At 50.3% G+C, this 17,869-nt stretch overlaps 2 protein-coding genes across 4 annotated transcripts; one reads left to right on the top strand and one right to left on the bottom strand.

Moving 5' to 3' along the window:
* Positions 1–267: 267 nt before the first annotated feature.
* tmem68 (transmembrane protein 68) lies at positions 268–5,826 on the bottom strand. Of its 3 annotated transcripts, none has more exons than XM_049012181.1 (7): positions 5,690–5,826; positions 4,949–5,291; positions 3,047–3,214; positions 2,753–2,946; positions 2,074–2,134; positions 1,841–1,980; positions 268–1,709 (listed from the first exon to the last, which is right to left on the bottom strand). In XM_049012181.1, the coding sequence occupies exons 2-7, from the start codon at positions 5,274–5,276 to the stop codon at positions 1,605–1,607; spliced, it is 996 nt and encodes a 331-aa protein (XP_048868138.1). In that variant the 5' UTR covers positions 5,277–5,291; positions 5,690–5,826; the 3' UTR covers positions 268–1,604. The 3 variants fall into 3 exon arrangements, with proteins under 3 accessions (XP_048868138.1, XP_048868137.1, XP_048868139.1); XM_049012180.1 differs by having other exon boundaries at positions 5,649–5,816; XM_049012182.1 differs by lacking the exons at positions 4,949–5,291; positions 5,690–5,826 and adding an exon at positions 4,207–4,937.
* A 98-nt stretch (positions 5,827–5,924) lies between these two features.
* tgs1 (trimethylguanosine synthase 1) lies at positions 5,925–17,813 on the top strand. Its single transcript, XM_049010274.1, has 13 exons — positions 5,925–6,556; positions 6,813–6,889; positions 7,147–7,274; positions 7,597–10,258; positions 10,663–10,783; positions 11,110–11,196; positions 11,422–11,590; positions 11,745–12,042; positions 12,192–12,341; positions 13,392–13,535; positions 13,801–14,017; positions 14,420–14,498; positions 17,558–17,813. The coding sequence occupies exons 1-13, from the start codon at positions 6,438–6,440 to the stop codon at positions 17,669–17,671; spliced, it is 4,365 nt and encodes a 1,454-aa protein (XP_048866231.1). The 5' UTR covers positions 5,925–6,437; the 3' UTR covers positions 17,672–17,813.
* The last annotated feature ends 56 nt before the right edge of the window (positions 17,814–17,869 follow it).

A 17,869-nucleotide genomic window follows, 5' to 3' on the forward strand; every position in this document is an offset into this window, starting at 1 on the left:
TGACTTTTCACATACAGGTATTATGTTCACATTCCTGATTGGCCCCAGCAAGATGGTATTTAAATTTTCAGCATTTTTCCAACTTTGAGTTTAACATTTACAGGGTGACGTGGATCAGTGCAGCCCATCAATGCAAACTGTTTTTGCCATTCTTAGATAAAACTCGGGCAATCCCGGCACCTGCAAATCCAGATTCAGCATTCTTTGGGTGCTTTTGACATTCTCTCTCTCTCAAAAAAAAACAAAAAAGAGAGACCACCACAAGGATAAAGATGAAATATTGGCTTTATAAACGATTTTACTTCTCACAAAAGTTACAGACCTGTAGCGGATTTGGTCTAAGGTGGTCATGAATGTACAAACATCAGTTCAATCTGCAACATTTAAAAATGCATTAAAGCCGGTTCGAAAAAAAAATCTGTATCAAAACACGGATTCAGAAAATGAAAATAAAACATGCCGCAGCCAACACTGACATTCCATCTAAATTTCAGTCTTTACAATAAATACTCAAATGTCTTTTTTCCCCTCTTGTGCTGGTTGTAGTTAACTGCACTAATTATAACATTTAATTATCATGATTGAAATATTCACAGTGCAGCCTTGTAGTGGCTCTGAAAACCCAGTGTTTCCATCACTGTACCGATGGGAAAGCGCACTATTACGGCACGAAAAGTGCTTTCGCCTTCTACACAAATCACGAATGCAACAAACCAGTGCTGGCTCTTCCCTGCACAGCCCGTGCGCACCTGGTGAAGGACAGGCCTGGAACGTGAAGAAAACAGCACGTTTCTCTAATAAACGTGCACCTTCTTCCAGTAATGTGATTAAAACATGTTGCCTCCGGACTGCGTCTACCAGTGGTCATGTTTGAAGGCTTTGTTGTATTGCGTTGTTGCCCTTAAAGGGAAAACACACTTTTTTTTTTTCTTTTTTTTACAAAATATTATTTTATTAATTATTAGTACTAGCAGCTGCTCAATTTGTTCCACAGTGATGCTCAGAGCCCAGTTTTGCTCATCTGAGGGATTTTGGAAGGACCACAATTTACTCGCCACCCTGGTTCTTAAAGCTGCTGGTACGGGGTGCTGTGGTTTGTGGGGGGGGCCGGCAGACGAGGGAGGGAGCCTGAGAAGGGCCTGTTTGAGGAAGGGGTTTGGGACAGTCCTACTGCTGCACCAATGGGCCACGACTGAGGCCTGTGACGCAGAGGCACGTACCTTCCAGCACAGATGAGAGAGACCCTCACTCTCCACTCAGCCCCCTGCAGGTGACACTGACCCCCAGCATCCTGGCTGTGAATCGCCATAGACAAACTTTAAAACCAGCATGGCCTGCACGTGCCCAGTGAGCCTAAGGCGAAGGCAGCTGGAGGCTGGATAAGGCACGCCGCTGTACCAGCTGCGGAGATGGCAGAGATCGGTCGGTAACACGCCGCAAGGTCCCAAGTACAAGTATCCCGGTGATCTTCCGTAAAAAGGAAAAAGAGCAATAAAAAAAAAAAAGGTGATTGAGGGATAAAACCATCTGTTAACCCGCTTATTACCAAAGACAGATGTTACAAAAATATATACACTTAAAAACACACTAGACCAAAATGGACGCTATTCATTTTTGGGTCTTCTGTGAAACCGTTCCAGTAGAGCACGCAGCACATTCCCAGGTATCTTCTGGTGCTGGTCTATGAGGGACTGAACAGCCCGCTGCACCTGAAGTTGGAGAAAGTCCAATCAGAGCAGAGGACACCGAGTCACAAATCTTCGGCCACGTCACATGACGTGTGCTGTAGCCTTGACCGGCTGTGATCGATTGGAGTTTTGTTAAAGCGCAGGAGTGCTACCTTCTTAGCCAGCTCGGCTGCGGTCATGTTGGGGTCGTAGGGAATGGGGTCACCCAAGTATGTACGGAACTTCACAGGAAAACCTCCGTATATCACGCCCAGGGGCAGCCGGAATCGCTCGTACACCCAGCGGGACAGTTCTGAGCACACACGAAACAGACGTGACATCCTGATCCAGGGTTAAAGGAGAAGACATGACAGACAGAAAATATTCTGCATTAAAAGAAACTTACTCCCAGTTCCTAGGTATCGGAATCCTTCTCTGACATTTTGCGTAAACATTGGAATAACAGGCTGCAATGTGTAAGAAAATAATGTCAGAATTCATCATAGCCCTATACAGGTTATGGAAGACAGAAGGATGGACTTTAAAGGTGCAGGTTTGAATAGATGTTTAAAAGGGAAGTTCACCTCCAAACTGAAAAAAAAGATGTGCTTTAGTGCTATCCGTCTATCTAGGTTGTTCTGCTGCGAGTTTTGGAGATATTGGCTGTAGAAATGTCCGACATCTCTTGCATATATCGGGAATGAATCGCACGACTTCTGGTAAGAGACATTGTCATTAGATTTTTTCAGATTTCACGCGCTTTAATCACCACAGAAAGAATTTCATTCAGGCCCATTATATTCGAGAGAAGCCCGACATTTCTATGGCCAATATCTCCAAAACTAGGCAACTCGCAGCAGAACATCCTAGGTGGACAGACAGCACTAAAGCCCCTCTAAAACATGTTTTTTCTGGTTTCGGTGTGTACTGCCCTTTTAATGTGTCGTGAAAGACAGCAGACAGATCATTCCTACGACAAGCAGACAAAGTGCTGGGACCCTGTTCTTCCAGGTCGTCGCATTTCATGCAACTTCAAACCTTCTGGCCCTGGAGCTCAGACTAAGCGGCACTTAGGATCTACGCACCGCCTGGGCATCGATGGCCACCTGAGCAAACCCTCGCCTCTCGCCCCACAGCAGCGGATACATCTCATTGCTAAACAGCGCCTCCCGCAGGCCGCCGGGGGCAAGGCCGACGAGGTGACCTTCTTGCAGAGCCCGGACGCATTCGCCCTGGGGGCCATGCATCACACTGAAGACCTCCAGGAGCAGTTTGAACCCTTTGGGGAAATGTGGGGGGGGGGAAGAGACAACAGGCATGTGTCATACACATCATCATACAACCACCATATTATGACATTCAACATGAATGGGTCTTACCTGGGATTTTAAACAGGAAGTGATCAGCAACCGAGTGACATGTCCTTCCTTTGTGAATTATGACATTGGCCAGGAAGTAATAATAATCTATAGGAATGGCTCCATGATAGTAAACTATTAGAGCTGGTCCCTTATCCGGAATCTTCTCTAAACCATGAATTTCATAACCTGTCAAGAGAGAATCTATATTATTACCCAATATAAACCATCCATCCATCCATTCATTTTCCAAACTGCTTATCCTACTGGGTCGCGGGGGGTCCGGAGCCTATCCCGAGAAGCAATGGGCACGAGGCAGGGAACAATCCTGGATGGGGGGCCAGCCCATCGCAGGGCACACTCACACACCAATCACTCACACATGCACACCTATGGGCAATTTAGCAACTCCAATTAGCCTCAGCATGTTTTTGGACTGTGGGGGGAAACCGGAGTACCCGGAGGAAACCCCACGACGATATGGGGAGAACATGCAAACTCTACACACATGTAACCTAGGCGGAGACTCGAACCCGGGTCCCAGAGGTCTGAGACAACAGTGCTAACCACTGCACCACCCCCAATATAAACCAATCTATACATAATATAGACATATGAGAACATTATAACATTCCTCAAATATAGATTGCCGAGAATATATACAAGCTTATGCAGCGCACTGTATGCACAGATGGGGTTTCCAGGGAAACACTGACCTACGAGACTGTTGACTAGGCAACACTGGAGACTCATGTTAAGCATTAAACAAAAGTAACTGCTGTTCAAGTCCGGGGACTCAGTATTCTAGAGTATTCCAACTATATGGTGGGATGTATGATGGATTATACCCCATCACTGGGATATACTGAAGCACATATAGAAAAACTCCCCTAAACAGGGCTCTTCAAATCTGGCCTTCGATTCCAAATCCAGGCCTTGTTTTCAGCTCTCCCAGGTAGTTAGTTTAATAATTACTGATTCTGATCTGCCAGAGGCTTCACACCTGGCTCGCGGGTAAAGTAACACTCGGGAATCTGCAGTGCTCGGACCGTGATTTGAATAGCCCTGCACTAAATACAAAGTAGCCCGCATTTTCAGTATGAGCAAACACACTAGGGAGGCAAATCTGTAAAGAGAACCGGGATCACAGCTGTAACTATACAAATAAAGAAAAAACTCACGTGCCATTATACCGATTGCGCAAAAGCAATACGGCTTTGTAAACGTGAAGCATATTAATTTGCATTAACAGCAGTCTCTTGCACAACAAACGAATGCAGTCCATCGACATTCCTCCATGGAAATCACGCTTCCGGAAGAACAGTCAGCTACGCAAGCGGCATAATCTTCTGCCCAAGGCAGGCTAATCTAATATTTCATTGAAATCGATTCCCAGACGTAAAAACACAGGTTATTTAAAACTAAATGCCAAAATAATATTAAGTTATAATAAGTGCATCGGTCCTTATATTGCATGAGTAATGAATGCCAATGTACTATATACAACACCACAAAAGTATTTGACGGGTGTATTTAATCACGTCTGAGAAGATACAGATAGAAGAAAGACCTAAATGCCTCCACCGATGCTGCTTTTGAGTATAGTTTTAGCTAAAGTGTCTGACAAATGGCAACAAAGTGTTTTCACTGATGACCTTCATTCCGACATACTGCCAGAAACCGGCTATCGACCACATTCCTCTTCTTTAGTTCAATTTGCGACACAAAGGACATACTTAGTTCTTACTTACAAAAGTGAAGCGGATCTATTTGATACCATACTTAACAATGACTCCAGCATTGTAAATCTCGCATCGCACTAAATATTCTGAGTTTTACAAGCGGACGTAGGGTTAGGGCGGAATAGGAAAGGCTGTGTCTTTTTTTTGTAACTGTCTGTAGCTGTAGGGTCACAGCGGTTACCGTGCCAGATCGCGCCGTGACCGTCCCACAGGGTCGCCAAGGTCTTCCGGGCTCCGTCCCACACGCTGTTGGAATAGGCTTCCCTGAGCTCGTTCTTACGCTTGTACACGTGGAGGAACAGGATGGAGAGGTAGAGGAAGAGCAGGATGAACAGAGGCAGGATGAAGACAATGACCAAGGGGGTGAAAACCCACAACACGTAATTTAAGAAGCTGAGGTAATCGTCCAAAGTTTCCCGGCCCATCCACTCCTCCAGCAAATGAACCGCACAGGAGACGTAGCCGGCAAATTCGTATCCTTCCGTGCAGTAGCCATTTCCGTCTGGCATCCTGTCACGGAAGGCCTGTTAGACAAGCACAGAAAGTGTCAAATGATTGGGGAGTCCCCACTTCAAACCTCGTCTCCGATGCATGGATGTTTAACCCTAAAGTTAGGATAGTTTATTCAGTACATAATCGAAACAGTCGATCTATTTTAGGTACTTAAATCAAGAAAGCGCATAAAGTAATAAACGCATGCAGAAAAAGTAATATTTTTATTATCGTGATTGTTTGACACAACAAAAACGATTATATAACAAATAATCAGACATAATTTGCACCAGCTATGAAGCAACCAAATTCCACTAGCTGCATCGGCGGACACTTCTGTATTGTGTTAAAGGCTGTGGCTACTAAAAGAAATCAAATTTATACTCTACCCCCAAACACATAAGACGCCGCTGCTGGGTGCTTCTTTTACCTTTGACAATCACGCAACCGTTGCAGTTCTCGAAGCTGTCACAGCAGACATTCCCCCACATTCGCGACACCAGCAGCAGCGCCGCAAATAACAGCCGCGCTGCAGACTCACGAGCGACTATTTACCTTCCGGCTTCAGCCACGCGCGTCATCCACGTCGACGCACTGTGATCACGTGTCGCAAACAGGTTACGTGCACAGAAATGCGCCTGTCGAGTGACAACACGAATTCCGGTATTGTATTTCCGGTATTTTTCTACTAAAATAAAAGTCACTTCAGCTCGTCCGTGTGTCAATGTTTATATATCGCCTGGTACAAAATGGGGCCATTTAAGTTGAACAAGAAGTGTTGTAAATGAATTATTTGTCAGTATCGTAATATAATACGATGTTGACGTAACAAAAATGTTATGATTACTAGCAATATGCGACGGACTTTTATTTTAAAAACAAACTACCCTAAGCTCAGTTGCTGAAATAACGGAAGTTTAGAGAGCATGTTTTTCAGCGTGTTAGGTGTCCGCAGTACTAGGTAGGTGGTACTTAATTAATCATTAAAAACAATAAAATCAGGCGTTTACTAAAACTTGCTATTGCACATGTTTTAAACTAAACGGAATCTTAATTTCTTTTATCTGCCTTATAGGTTAAAACCACTTGAAACGTACCAAGTAACGTCTGGTCGTACAGTTAGTGAAATAGCTCGTTACTTTACAAGACACTGCTTGATAGCTGGCTTTCAAATATAAATGCGGAGCACGAACACTGTCAGTGACGGTTGCAGTATGGTTGCTGACATATTTTTCTGCGACGGAAATTCTAATGAAGATAAAAGGATTCACTGTTTGCTTTCAAGATCATTTGTACAGTAAGTAAAAAACCCATGTTTGTGAAGTAGTGCAGTTGTTAGCAATGCTAACCGTTAAACTTAAGCTACTCTATCTCATCATATATCATCATGTACAGATATGTCTTGGGGCACCTCCGAAACAGTTTGATTATTGTAGTTTCTTTATATTATGATTACCTTTGTCCCGTCTTATATTTTGATTAATTAAAGGTGAATAACATGCGGTTTGACATTGTGTTTGTATTCACAGTGTGCTCTTTCCTTATTCTTTCAGAGATCGAGAATTGTACCGATCTGCAGGCTTGAAGCCAGCCTGTTCCAGCGCTACCTGCACTGACAATGGATGTGAAGGTATTATGTTGTTACCGTGTCATTAATTAATATAATATCTAAATCAATTGGTATTGATTAAATCAAATTTTACGTCCGCTCTGTAAAGATACTACAATAATTATACTATTGTAAGTTGCCTTTTGCTCGAGGTGTCATAATGTTTTGCCTTACATGGTCCTATGATGGAATAATCGCAACAGGGGTCCTGCCAGATATGTAGCTCACTTTGTAGGTGCCCCAAAGTGTTATTACATGGCCACTTTATCTACCTTCAGGACCTCTTGACCTGGAAGTCGAGACGCCTGTGGTGGAGGCCCAGGAACACTGGGATGAGGAGACCTCCCTTATGGCTAGTATGGGACTTCCTGTGGAGTTCAGGAGCTCTTCTTCACAGAAGTCAAAGGTCAGTTAGCTTGTAGAGGTGGTGATGTTTAGTTACGATGAGGGGTGCAGATAATGTGGTACTTCATAGCAAAGCACCCCTCAGTGACAGTGTGCTTTTCAGGCTCATTTCAATGAAAGAACATCAGATTTGATATGCTGAGTGTTTATCTGCATATGGAATCTGTATAACCCTTTTTGTTCTTTGACATACATGTGTATGACCTTGAATACTGAAAGGTTCACTGTGTCACTTGACAGTTTTGAAGCTGTCATTTGCAATGGTGTTCAGGGATGATGCATATGGTCTCTCAACTCTGCTTCCTCTTGTCTGTTTTATCCAGGTGACTAACAAGGGCCACTTCAAAGGGGCAAAGCCAAGGAATTACTGGAGGGCTGAGTGTGACAATGAAAAGGATCAGAGCCCCCTGTCTGACAAAGCCAGCGCCGAACTGAGCCACGCGTCCGAGGAGGGAGGGGCCAGACTGAGCCATGCGTCCGAGGAGGGAGGGGCCAGACTGAGCCACGCGTCCGAGGAGGGAGGGGCCGGACTGAGCCACGCGTCCGAGGAGGGAGGGGCCGGACTGAGCCACGCGTCCGGACTGAGCCACGCGTCCGGACTGAGCCACGCGTCCGGACTGAGCCACGCGTCCGGACTGAGCCACGCGTCCGGACTGAGCCACGCGTCCGAGGAGGGAGGGGCCGGACTGAGCCACGCGTCCGAGGAGGGAGGGGCCGGACTGAGCCACGCGTCCGAGGAGGGAGGGGCCGGACTGAGCCACGCGTCCGAGGAGGGAGGGGCCGGACTGAGCCACGCGTCCGGACTGAGCCACGCGTCCGGACTGAGCCACGCGTCCGGACTGAGCCACGCGTCCGGACTGAGCCACGCGTCCGAGGAGGGAGGGGCCGGACTGAGCCACGCGTCCGAGGAGGGAGGGGCCGGACTGAGCCACGCGTCCGGACTGAGCCACGCGTCCGGACTGAGCCACGCGTCCGGACTGAGCCTCGCGTCCGAGGAGGGAGGGGCCGGACTGAGCCTCGCGTCCGAGGAGGGAGGGGCCGGACTGAGCCACGCGTCCGGACTGAGCCACGCGTCCGGACTGAGCCACGCGTCCGAGGAGGGAGGGGCCGGACTGAGCCTCGCGTCCGAGGAGGGAGGGGCCGGACTGAGCCACGCGTCCGGACTGAGCCACGCGTCCGGACTGAGCCACGCGTCCGGACTGAGCCTCGCGTCCGGACTGAGCCACGCGTCCGGACTGAGCCACGCGTCCGAGGAGGGAGGGGCCGGACTGAGCCACGCGTCCGAGGAGGGAGGGGCCGGACTGAGCCACGCGTCCGAGGAGGGAGGGGCCGGACTGAGCCACGCGTCCGGACTGAGCCACGCGTCCGGACTGAGCCACGCGTCCGGACTGAGCCTCGCGTCCGAGGAGGGAGGGGCCGGACTGAGCCTCGCGTCCGAGGAGGGAGGGGCCGGACTGAGCCACGCGTCTGAGGAGGGAGGGGCCGGACTGAGCCACGCGTCCGGACTGAGCCACGCGTCTGAGGAGGGAGGGGCCGGACTGAGCCTCGCGTCCGAGGAGGGAGGGGCCGGACTGAGCCTCGCGTCTGAGGAGGGAGGGGCCGGACTGAGCCACGCGTCCGGACTGAGCCACGCGTCTGAGGAGGGAGGGGCCGGACTGAGCCACGCGTCCGGACTGAGCCTCGCGTCTGAGGAGGGAGGGGCCGGACTGAGCCACGCGTCCGGACCGAGCCACGCGTCCGAGGAGGGAGGGGCCGGACTGAGCCACGCGTCTGAGGAGGGCGGGGCCGGACTGAGCCACGCGTCCGGACTGAGCCACGCGTCCGGACTGAGCCTCGCGTCCGAGGAGGGAGGGGCCGGACTGAGCCTCGCGTCTGAGGAGGGCGGGGCCGGACTGAGCCACGCGTCTGAGGAGGGCGGGGCCGGACTGAGCCTCGCGTCTGAGGAGGGCGGGGCCGGACTGAGCCACGCGTCTGAGGAGGGCGGGGCCGGACTGAGCCACGCGTCCGGACTGAGCCACGCGTCCGGACTGAGCCACGCGTCCGGACTGAGCCTCGCGTCCGAGGAGGGCGGGGCCGGACTGAGCCTCTCGTCCGAGGAGGGCGGGGCCGGACTGAGCCACGCGTCTGAGGAGGGCGGGGCCGGACTGAGCCTCGCGTCCGAGGAGGGCGGGGCCGGACTGAGCCTCTCGTCCGAGGAGGGCGGGGCCGGACTGAGCCACGCGTCTGAGGAGGGCGGGGCCGGACTGAGCCTCGCGTCCGAGGAGGGCGGGGCCGGACTGAGCCTCGCGTCCGAGGAGGGCGGGGCCGGACTGAGCCACGCGTCTGAGGAGGGCGGGGCCGGACTGAGCCTCGCGTCCGAGGAGGGCGGGGCCGGGCTGTGCCACGCGTCCGAGGAGGGCGGGGCCGGGCTGTGCCACGCGTCCGAGGAGGGCGGGGCCGGGCTGAGCGACATGATAGAGACCTGCGAGTTCCTGGAGGCAGGAGCTAAGGGTCCCGAGTCAACAGCTGGCTGGTTAGAGTACTGGTCTTGCCAGGGGGAGGGTCTGCTTTGGTCAGCATGGCTGGAGAAGCATCCGGAATATTGTAATGGTCAGCTGGTGGTGCCTTGGCACTGCCCAGATCGACAGGAAGTGTGGACGCAGCACTTCAATGAGACATACTACTACTACTGGGACCAGTTTCACTACTGGGCCTCACAGGGGTGGACAGTGGATGAGGCTAGCTGTGAGGGTGTGGAACATAATACACAAAGGGAGGGGCAGGAAGTGAGGCTGGAGCCCACTTCCTGTTACCTATCAAATACAAAGAGCCAGGCGGTAGAAGCTGAAATTTCAGATCTGATGACAAGTCTTGACCTCCAGTCCGAAGACCCGAGACGGGTAGACGGCAGCCTTGTGGGGGCGCTGTGTTTCTCTGGCGATGAGCCATGCGATGGAGGCACTCGCAAAGGAGGAGGTTCAAGAGGCGAGGGTGCATGTTCTCCTGGTGAGTGTACTACTGTGGGTCCTGCTAGCGTGGGAAAGGCCTCAGGTTCTCCAAGGTTTGCATTCTCCAGTAACATGGAAAGGATGTGGCCCAGGTTTAGCTGGGAGGGCCTGGTTTTGGGTTTAGGGCATCACCTTGCTGCCCTTGTCACATCTGCTTTGTCTCCCTCAACCTTCACCATTGATTCCTCATCACCCTTCCCTCATTGACCGGCTTCCTTACTTGGTGTCAGTGTTTTGCTGGGGCATTGGTCTCCTTTCAGGGGAAGGAGTCCATGAACCCAGGTATCACCATGTTCCAGTTCCGGCCTAACGCTCCGGTTATACTAGTTTTGGTCACTAAGCCGCGTAGTGTGCGGGTGGCTGCCGCATAACTGACTCTGATAATTATTAACTACCTGCCAGGACCCAATGGGACCCCCGGTGATGTGGCAAAGGGCCCCTCCCCCACAGATGGGGGCTCGTCCAGCAGTGACGGAGAAGGGGGCGAACCTCCAGAGAGGCGCCAAGCCAAGCTTAAGCGGAGGCAAGTGCACGTGTGAGGGGGTGTGTTTCTGAATGGGTCTGGCGTGTGTTTTATGGGTGCGGTATTCGTGTGGAGGGGGGCCACTGTAGCCTCACATGTGCAGGATCGCGAGCTTGAATCCCACTGCCTGTTCTCCTGCCATGACGTGTGGGTGTCCTCCCGCAGTCCCGACATGCAGTTAGGTGTGTGTGTGTGTGTGTGTGTTTGTGCCCTGCAACGGACTGGCATCCCATCCAGTTACCACATGATTGGATTTACTATTTGTGTGTTTGGGAAAGATTTCTTGGGCATGATTATTGACCAGCATCGCCTATGCCTGTACACAGCCATGAGCTGGACGCGGAGGAGGTGGCTGTGCTGTCTGGGAACGACGCCTGGGAGAAGCTGGGGTTGAGGTGTGGCCAGAACTCCAGGTGAGGAGAGGAGCACAGGCACATGTGAAGTGGACAGCAGGGGGCGCTCTGATTCGGTGCCTCTTCTGAGCTGGACAGCAGGGGGCGCTCTGATTCGGTGCCTCTTCTGAGCTGGACAGCAGGGGGCGCTCTGATTCGGTGCCTCTTCTGAGCTGGACAGCAGGGGGCGCTCTTTCAGTGCATATTCCAAGCCGTAACAATATGCTGATGCAAGTGATGCTTCAGATTCGACAGGGTGCTGAAGCTGAAACGTGCCCACGCTGACCGTCGCCAGCGGAGACGAGGGGCTAAATCCAAGCCTGCCGGAGGCGCGGTCGCACCTGGCAACAAGCACATCTTTTTCACGGAGGATGGTGACATCATCACTCCCGGGGGGAGTAAAACCTTACAGAAAGTAAGGGTCAGTTTTCCGGAATAGGACCCCAGTGGAATTGGGGTTAAGAGTAACGAAGGATGCGGCTGGTGCTGCTGTTAGACCTTTGAGCCGGCTACCTGACTTGAATTCCTAAGGGTGTAACTGAAGGTCACGTTCTTTGTCTTATCTTCAGGTCCAGAGCTTCCTCGCACGGGTACAGGGCAAGTCAGACCTCAGCCTGGCAGTCACAGAAGTCTCCGGTGGTCCTGCCTCTGAAGAGCATGCCCCTGAGGATGAGGAGGCAGGATCAAAGGAGGAAGGGCATGATGAGGTTTCCTGCAGCTCAGAACCCTGGACCCTACCAGAGGCACAGGCCCAGAGTCTGGACCTCCTACTCCAGAAAGATGAGGAGGCCCAGTCCAGGAGAGAGCTGCTTCCTTTGGATGTGCCAGATTTCCTGCTCCCTGACCCAGCAGGGGGCAGTTCTGAGGGTTGGTGTTAACACCTCTCAGCCACTAGGGGGTGGTGCTTTATCTACACCCTCCTTCCACCAGGGGGCAGTACTTATGGCTGGTATAGAGCCACCTAACACCTTTTGTATTTCATGTGGGTGGTGAGCTGGGTCTGTGTGTTTCAACAGGGGCCACCAAGCCCCCCAGGAAGAAGAAAAACAAGAAGAAGAAAGTGGAGGTTCCCCCCGAGATTGCGGCTGACCCAGATCTGGCCAAGTACTGGGTCCAGCGGTACCGCCTCTTCTCTAGGTTTGACGAAGGCATCCAGCTGGATCACGGTGAGTGAACTGCGCCCCTCTCTCACAGTCCCCCCCCTCTCTCCCTCCACAATGGGAGCCCTGTCATGACCTCCGGTCACACCCCTGCATCGTCTTAGGCCTCCCCACCCACAACTCGTAACCTATCATCAGCTTCGATCATCCTCGTCTGTAGCTGCTGGGGTGAAGGCAGCATGTTCTCCCTGCCCGTGTTCCAAATCCTTAGTCCCCCCCCCAGTCCGTTTTCTATTCCCTTTGAAGAGCGGGATCAGAGGCTGGAGGAACAGCTTACTTATGAGTGTCGACGCAGAGTGCGGTTTGATCTGTGTGGGGATCATCCGGGGGCAGGCTTCAGCGTGCTTCATACCCCCGGCTGCATGTTCTTCTGATTGGACCAGGGTGCTGGAGTGGGGGATGGGGGTACAATTTGAATCAAGCCTTAGGAGTTGTGGAGTATTTCAGCTGTACAGCTCTGTTTGGCCAGAAGATGGCGCTCTTGGGTTAGCATTTGACAAGAAGAGTATTGGGGAGAAGCTACACTGCTTCCAGAATGAGTCAATGATTCAGCTTATTCTTGAAAGGTTACCGTTTGCTGCTCTTCCTGACCATTTGTAATTAATATAATTAATGCTAGTTACCAGTTGATAAGCATTCTTTTGCCACTACTGAATGGAAGGTTGTGGTCGATTTGGTTTGTCATAATGGGCTAAACGGGCCGGTCGTGGTCAGTTTGCTTTGTGCAACGTAATGGAATTAAATTGCTGCCCCCTGGTGGTGGAAATAGGTATCTGTTTCAGAGAATTGGATTTGCAGGATGGCTTATCAGATGAACACTTAACTGTCAGAATCTATTAATAAATTTCGGTTGGGACAGATGAACATAAATGCAGTCTTAATTTGGCATTTAATAGACAAGCTCCCTGCCAGACAGTCCACATATTTGCTCCCTGGTAGGGAGCAAAAATGTGTGCTGTCTGCGGGTCCCCAGGGACACAGTAATAGACTGTTGACTGAGTTCCTGATGCCGGTGGGTGAGGAGGTCTCTCACGTCACTCCCAATGTCTCCTGCAGAGGGCTGGTTTTCCGTTACCCCCGAGAAGATCGCCCGGCACATCGCCGATCGTGTCCGGCATCACTCCGGCCCCCTCCTGGTCATCGATGCCTTCTGCGGTGTTGGAGGGAACGCCATCCAGTTCGCCCTGACTGGGAATCGAGGTATGGCTGCCTTTTCCAGGCCCATGAGGGGTTTTGTTGAAAGCCTAAGGACTTTCAGAAGAGCTGTCCTAATCTCACACTCTCGCTTCCCCACACGGTACAATGTCTTTTGGTTAAAGTCCCATTACGGCCATATTAGTTTGACGTGACTGTTGCCTAGTTACTGCTTATGGTCACTGGCTGTTTTTGTCACTCGGGACGTGACGCTTTCTTGCAGCTTAGCTCATTTTTTATGGTCTCTTTCTCTGTGCCGTCCGCTCCCCAGTGCTGGCCATCGACATCGACCCATTGCGCCTCGGCCTGGCCCGGAACAATGCACAGGTCTACGGCGTTGCGGACCGCATAGACTTCCTCCAGGGTGACTTCCTACAGCTAGCGCCCCGTCTGCGAGGGGATGCCGTGTTCCTCAGCCCGCCCTGGGGGGGGCCTGATTACCTGGGGGCGGAGGTCTTTGACATCAGGACCATGATGTCCCCAGATGGATATCCTTGACGCGTTCGGGTGTCCACGTGTCAGATGGCCGTGTCCACGCTGGGTTCTGCCCCGCCCTGGTTCATTTCACAGTTTGGGAGCAGTAAGCTAGCATTTGAATATCGCAGGTGTTTTGCACGTGTTAAATAGCGGTGTTAGCCTGTCCAGCAGTGTACGCTGAATTATTATTAAGCGCTGCAGGTATTTTCCCTCCTAATGGGAGCAGTTAAAGCAGAATTTGCTGTGCTGATTCTCCCCACGTGCGTGGTGCCTTGTGTGGGTTGAGACCCCAACCGAGACTCAGACGCCGAAATGTGTATGTGATGCGTCTCTGAGACCGTGCCGTCACTGGCCTTGCCGGCTAGTCGGGTGTCTCAACACGCCCCTTTCATATTTTCCTTAACCGTCTTTACCTTTGAAATTTTCCGTTTATCCAGGATCATCTCAGAAAACATTGTGTACTTTCTCCCTCGGAATGCTGACATGGACCAGGTAAGGTTAGCTGTTTGTTGTTTTTTTTTTTTTTTTTTTTTTTTTTTTTTTAGCCGTAACTCGGTAGCTCAGTAGGTAATATGGTAACCTAACACCTCTGTGGGTCTAAATTGGTTTTTCGGATCTGAGTGCTAAGAGCACAGTTAGCAACCGGGCTGCACGCTTAGCGATGTAGCGGCCCTGTAAAGGGCGCTCTCCTGCTTCTCGATTTGGAGACGTCGGTAACGCCGCAGGCATGCTCGATTTGAGCTTTTGTTAATGCATTTTGAATCTGTCTCTCCGCTTATGATTGGTGTGTGTTTTTTATTTTTTTTTCTTTCGGGGGCGCAGGGGGCTGCTTTCAGACCCGAGCGGCTGCCGCAGTTTTCAGGAAATGCTAATTCAAGCAACGCAAAAGGGTTGACAGGAAGCCCTTTAATCTCTCTATGCGCTAACCAACCAGACAGCAGTGAAGGGAGCTTCGAGCTGACCCACGCTAACCCGCGCTAACGAGGTCAGCTAGCAGAACTGCTTTCAGCAGCACGGGTCCAAATCGAAGCTGCCTTTGTTGCAGAATCCATGCAGGCTCTGAACACCTTCTCTCATTTCCCTTTACTGTATTAGGTATCTCATCCTCATTCTGCGCACTGTCAGTTTTTGTAATAGCTACCACCTTATTATCCCCTGGCTTGGCAAAATTGCACATGCCAGTTGAGTTATCTCCACTTGTCTCCCCCCCGCAAACTGAATTGGTGTCTTTTTAAAGTACATTCACTGTTCCTTTGATTTAGAGTGTCCATTACACAGATGTCACCATGACAGCCCACAAAGGGGAAGGTAAATCTCGCTGCAGGAGCTAAGAACATGTTTGTCCAGAGCAGAAATGGCACATTCTGCCAGTCTACCTGTGTATAGCTAATGCAAACATACTACCTCATCCAGACTGCATGTAAATACGGGTTGCTACTTGAGAGTAAAGTCTGAGAGACCGTATTTACCATTATTATCTTTTCTTTTATTGTTTTAGCTGGTTATGTTTGTTAGTAATTCTCCCCTAAAATTCCCTTGCAAGAAACCGGTATTTTAGATGATTATAAACGTGCCGTTTACCTTTGTGACTTTGCTGAGTCTACTACCGTTTTCTTAAAAGCAAGTGGAATTCCTCGCTTGCCACCAGTTGGTCGTGGAAATGAATTGCCACAAGTACAGGAGGAATGGCGGGTCAGGATGACCAATCAGGGATGAGTTTCCCGAAGCCACCTCAACACTGCGTCGTTCGTAAGTTCTAAGTAGGCTTCGGGAAACTCACCCCAGACCAGGGACGGATTATGGGTTGTGTGGGCCCCTGGGCAAAACGTTCACGAGAGCCCCCCCACCACCACCACCACCACCACCACAACCACCACAATTCAAGGGCCCTTGGCAGCCAAACGCCCTCCCTATAGGGTCAGGGGCCCTTGTAGGCAGAGGATCAAAGAATGTAGACCCTCTAAAATAGACAAACGAAAATACATTGTTGATAAGCGTTGCAAATTGTTTTGGGCTAGGGGCCCCACGGGCCCCCTGCACCCCAAGGGCCCCTGGGCAGCGGCCCTGCTGGCCCGGTCCGTAATCCGTCCCTGCCCCAGACTGAGACGCCCGTCTGCATTGTTTACTAATAAACAAAGCTTCAGTCGATTTACCTGTGGGGTCACTCATATCTGTGTTGGACATATGGAAACGTCCCTCTTTTTAAGATTCCTGTGCAATACGAAAGCTGATTGATTTGATTTTGATTTTGGCTTCAGCCACGGAGATGGGAAGCCGTCACAAAGATCGCCACCTGTAATTAAAATATTCCATCGCATGGGTGGCTGCTTTGAGTGCGGTCGCGTCCCCTGTTCTTTGCAGTGGAAATAGAGCTGAATATTCTGTTCCTCTTTGTCATTTTCGGAATCACTAGGCATGTCGCTAAACAAATTGTCTTTTGACTGATACCGTAGCGCAGCCAGATGGAGGGGGCTGTATCTATAGGACATTCCCGTCCGATCTTTTCCAGTTGTTGCATGTCATATTATACCGCTTTGTATAGTGCTTTGTCGTTTTCGGTATTGGAACCGAGCTATCAGTTAAGTTGTGCTCCTTTCTGCTGTTTCACGTACTTAAATACTGTCCTTTCACTCAGCACTGTTTATGACACCATGCAATCACCCTGCCCGTGCTATCATTTAAGGGTCCTGGACGCGCCGTCATTTTACGTATATTAAAGGTGTAGCCTCAGTTGTCCCGCACACCCTTGCAGTTTGTCTAGGAAATTTCACAGCCTTTGATGTGGGTTAACGCTACAGGAGTAGGGTCACAAGCATGTCTAGTGAAAACCGCGTGTCCACTTTCTGACGAGTGTGACTTTACAGCAGTGCTGCCAATTTTCTGACGTGGGACACGTTTGCACGCTCATTTACATGTACGTAACAGTTTTGCCGCCGTAAGATTTCTTGCTTGAGTCTGAAAGCGTGAGTGTCACGCAGCTGCGGCTGTGATGGAATCCGCCCATTGTCCCGTCTACTGATGGCGCTCGATATCTAATTGACCAAAGGAAAGATGTTGCATGGAGTCTTTTATTCAACAAGTATTTATGTTTGTAGGAGTTAATATTTGCATTTAGGATGGTCGTTTGTCTGGATTAGTCATACTTTATAGGCCTATAGGTAATTTTAACAACGTCGTTAAAGATATAGCTAGCTAGCTCTGCACATCATTGTTAACTGAGAATATAAAATGTTAGTGTCTTGTTGACTCTGACATTTTGTCTCGCTGACAATCCAGGTAAATGCTTTTAGAACATTAAAACGTTAACTAACAGCTGGGTAAAGATATGTTCCTATTTGTGGTGGTCGGGGTGTCGTATTACGTTCTTCTGGATTTATTTTGTAAAGTAGTTTCTGGGAGGAAAAAAAACCGTTATATATCCCGATATGGATTTTTCGAGATGCGTGTTTTTCATAGAACACGACGAAACGAAGCCATTGTGGAAAGATTTCTCCAAATATGTTGTTTTTGGTTCTGGTTACATATACTGCGTTTATTCTCTCTTTGTGTAGATTGCCTCTCTCGCTGGACCTGGAGGGAAAGTGGAAGTGGAGCAGAACTTTTTGAACAACAAGCTAAAAACGATAACGGCATACTTTGGAAACCTGATAAAATCGAATTATTAGTTTTTATCCGTCGTCAGTGTTGTAATTTACTTGTTCGTTTCTTGTGCTCAGCGTGGTTTGTTTGTACTGTACATAAATATATAAAAAAAAAGTCGTAATTGTTTTATGTTTTATAAATAAACTTTTTTTAATATAAAGGTCAGACGGTATAGTTGGGCCTGTGTTTTAAATGTGCCTTCGCGCCACTGATAGCGGCTC

Source organism: Brienomyrus brachyistius, chromosome 4, assembly GCF_023856365.1.
Source record: "Brienomyrus brachyistius isolate T26 chromosome 4, BBRACH_0.4, whole genome shotgun sequence".
Taxonomy (NCBI): Eukaryota; Metazoa; Chordata; class Actinopteri; order Osteoglossiformes; family Mormyridae; genus Brienomyrus; species Brienomyrus brachyistius.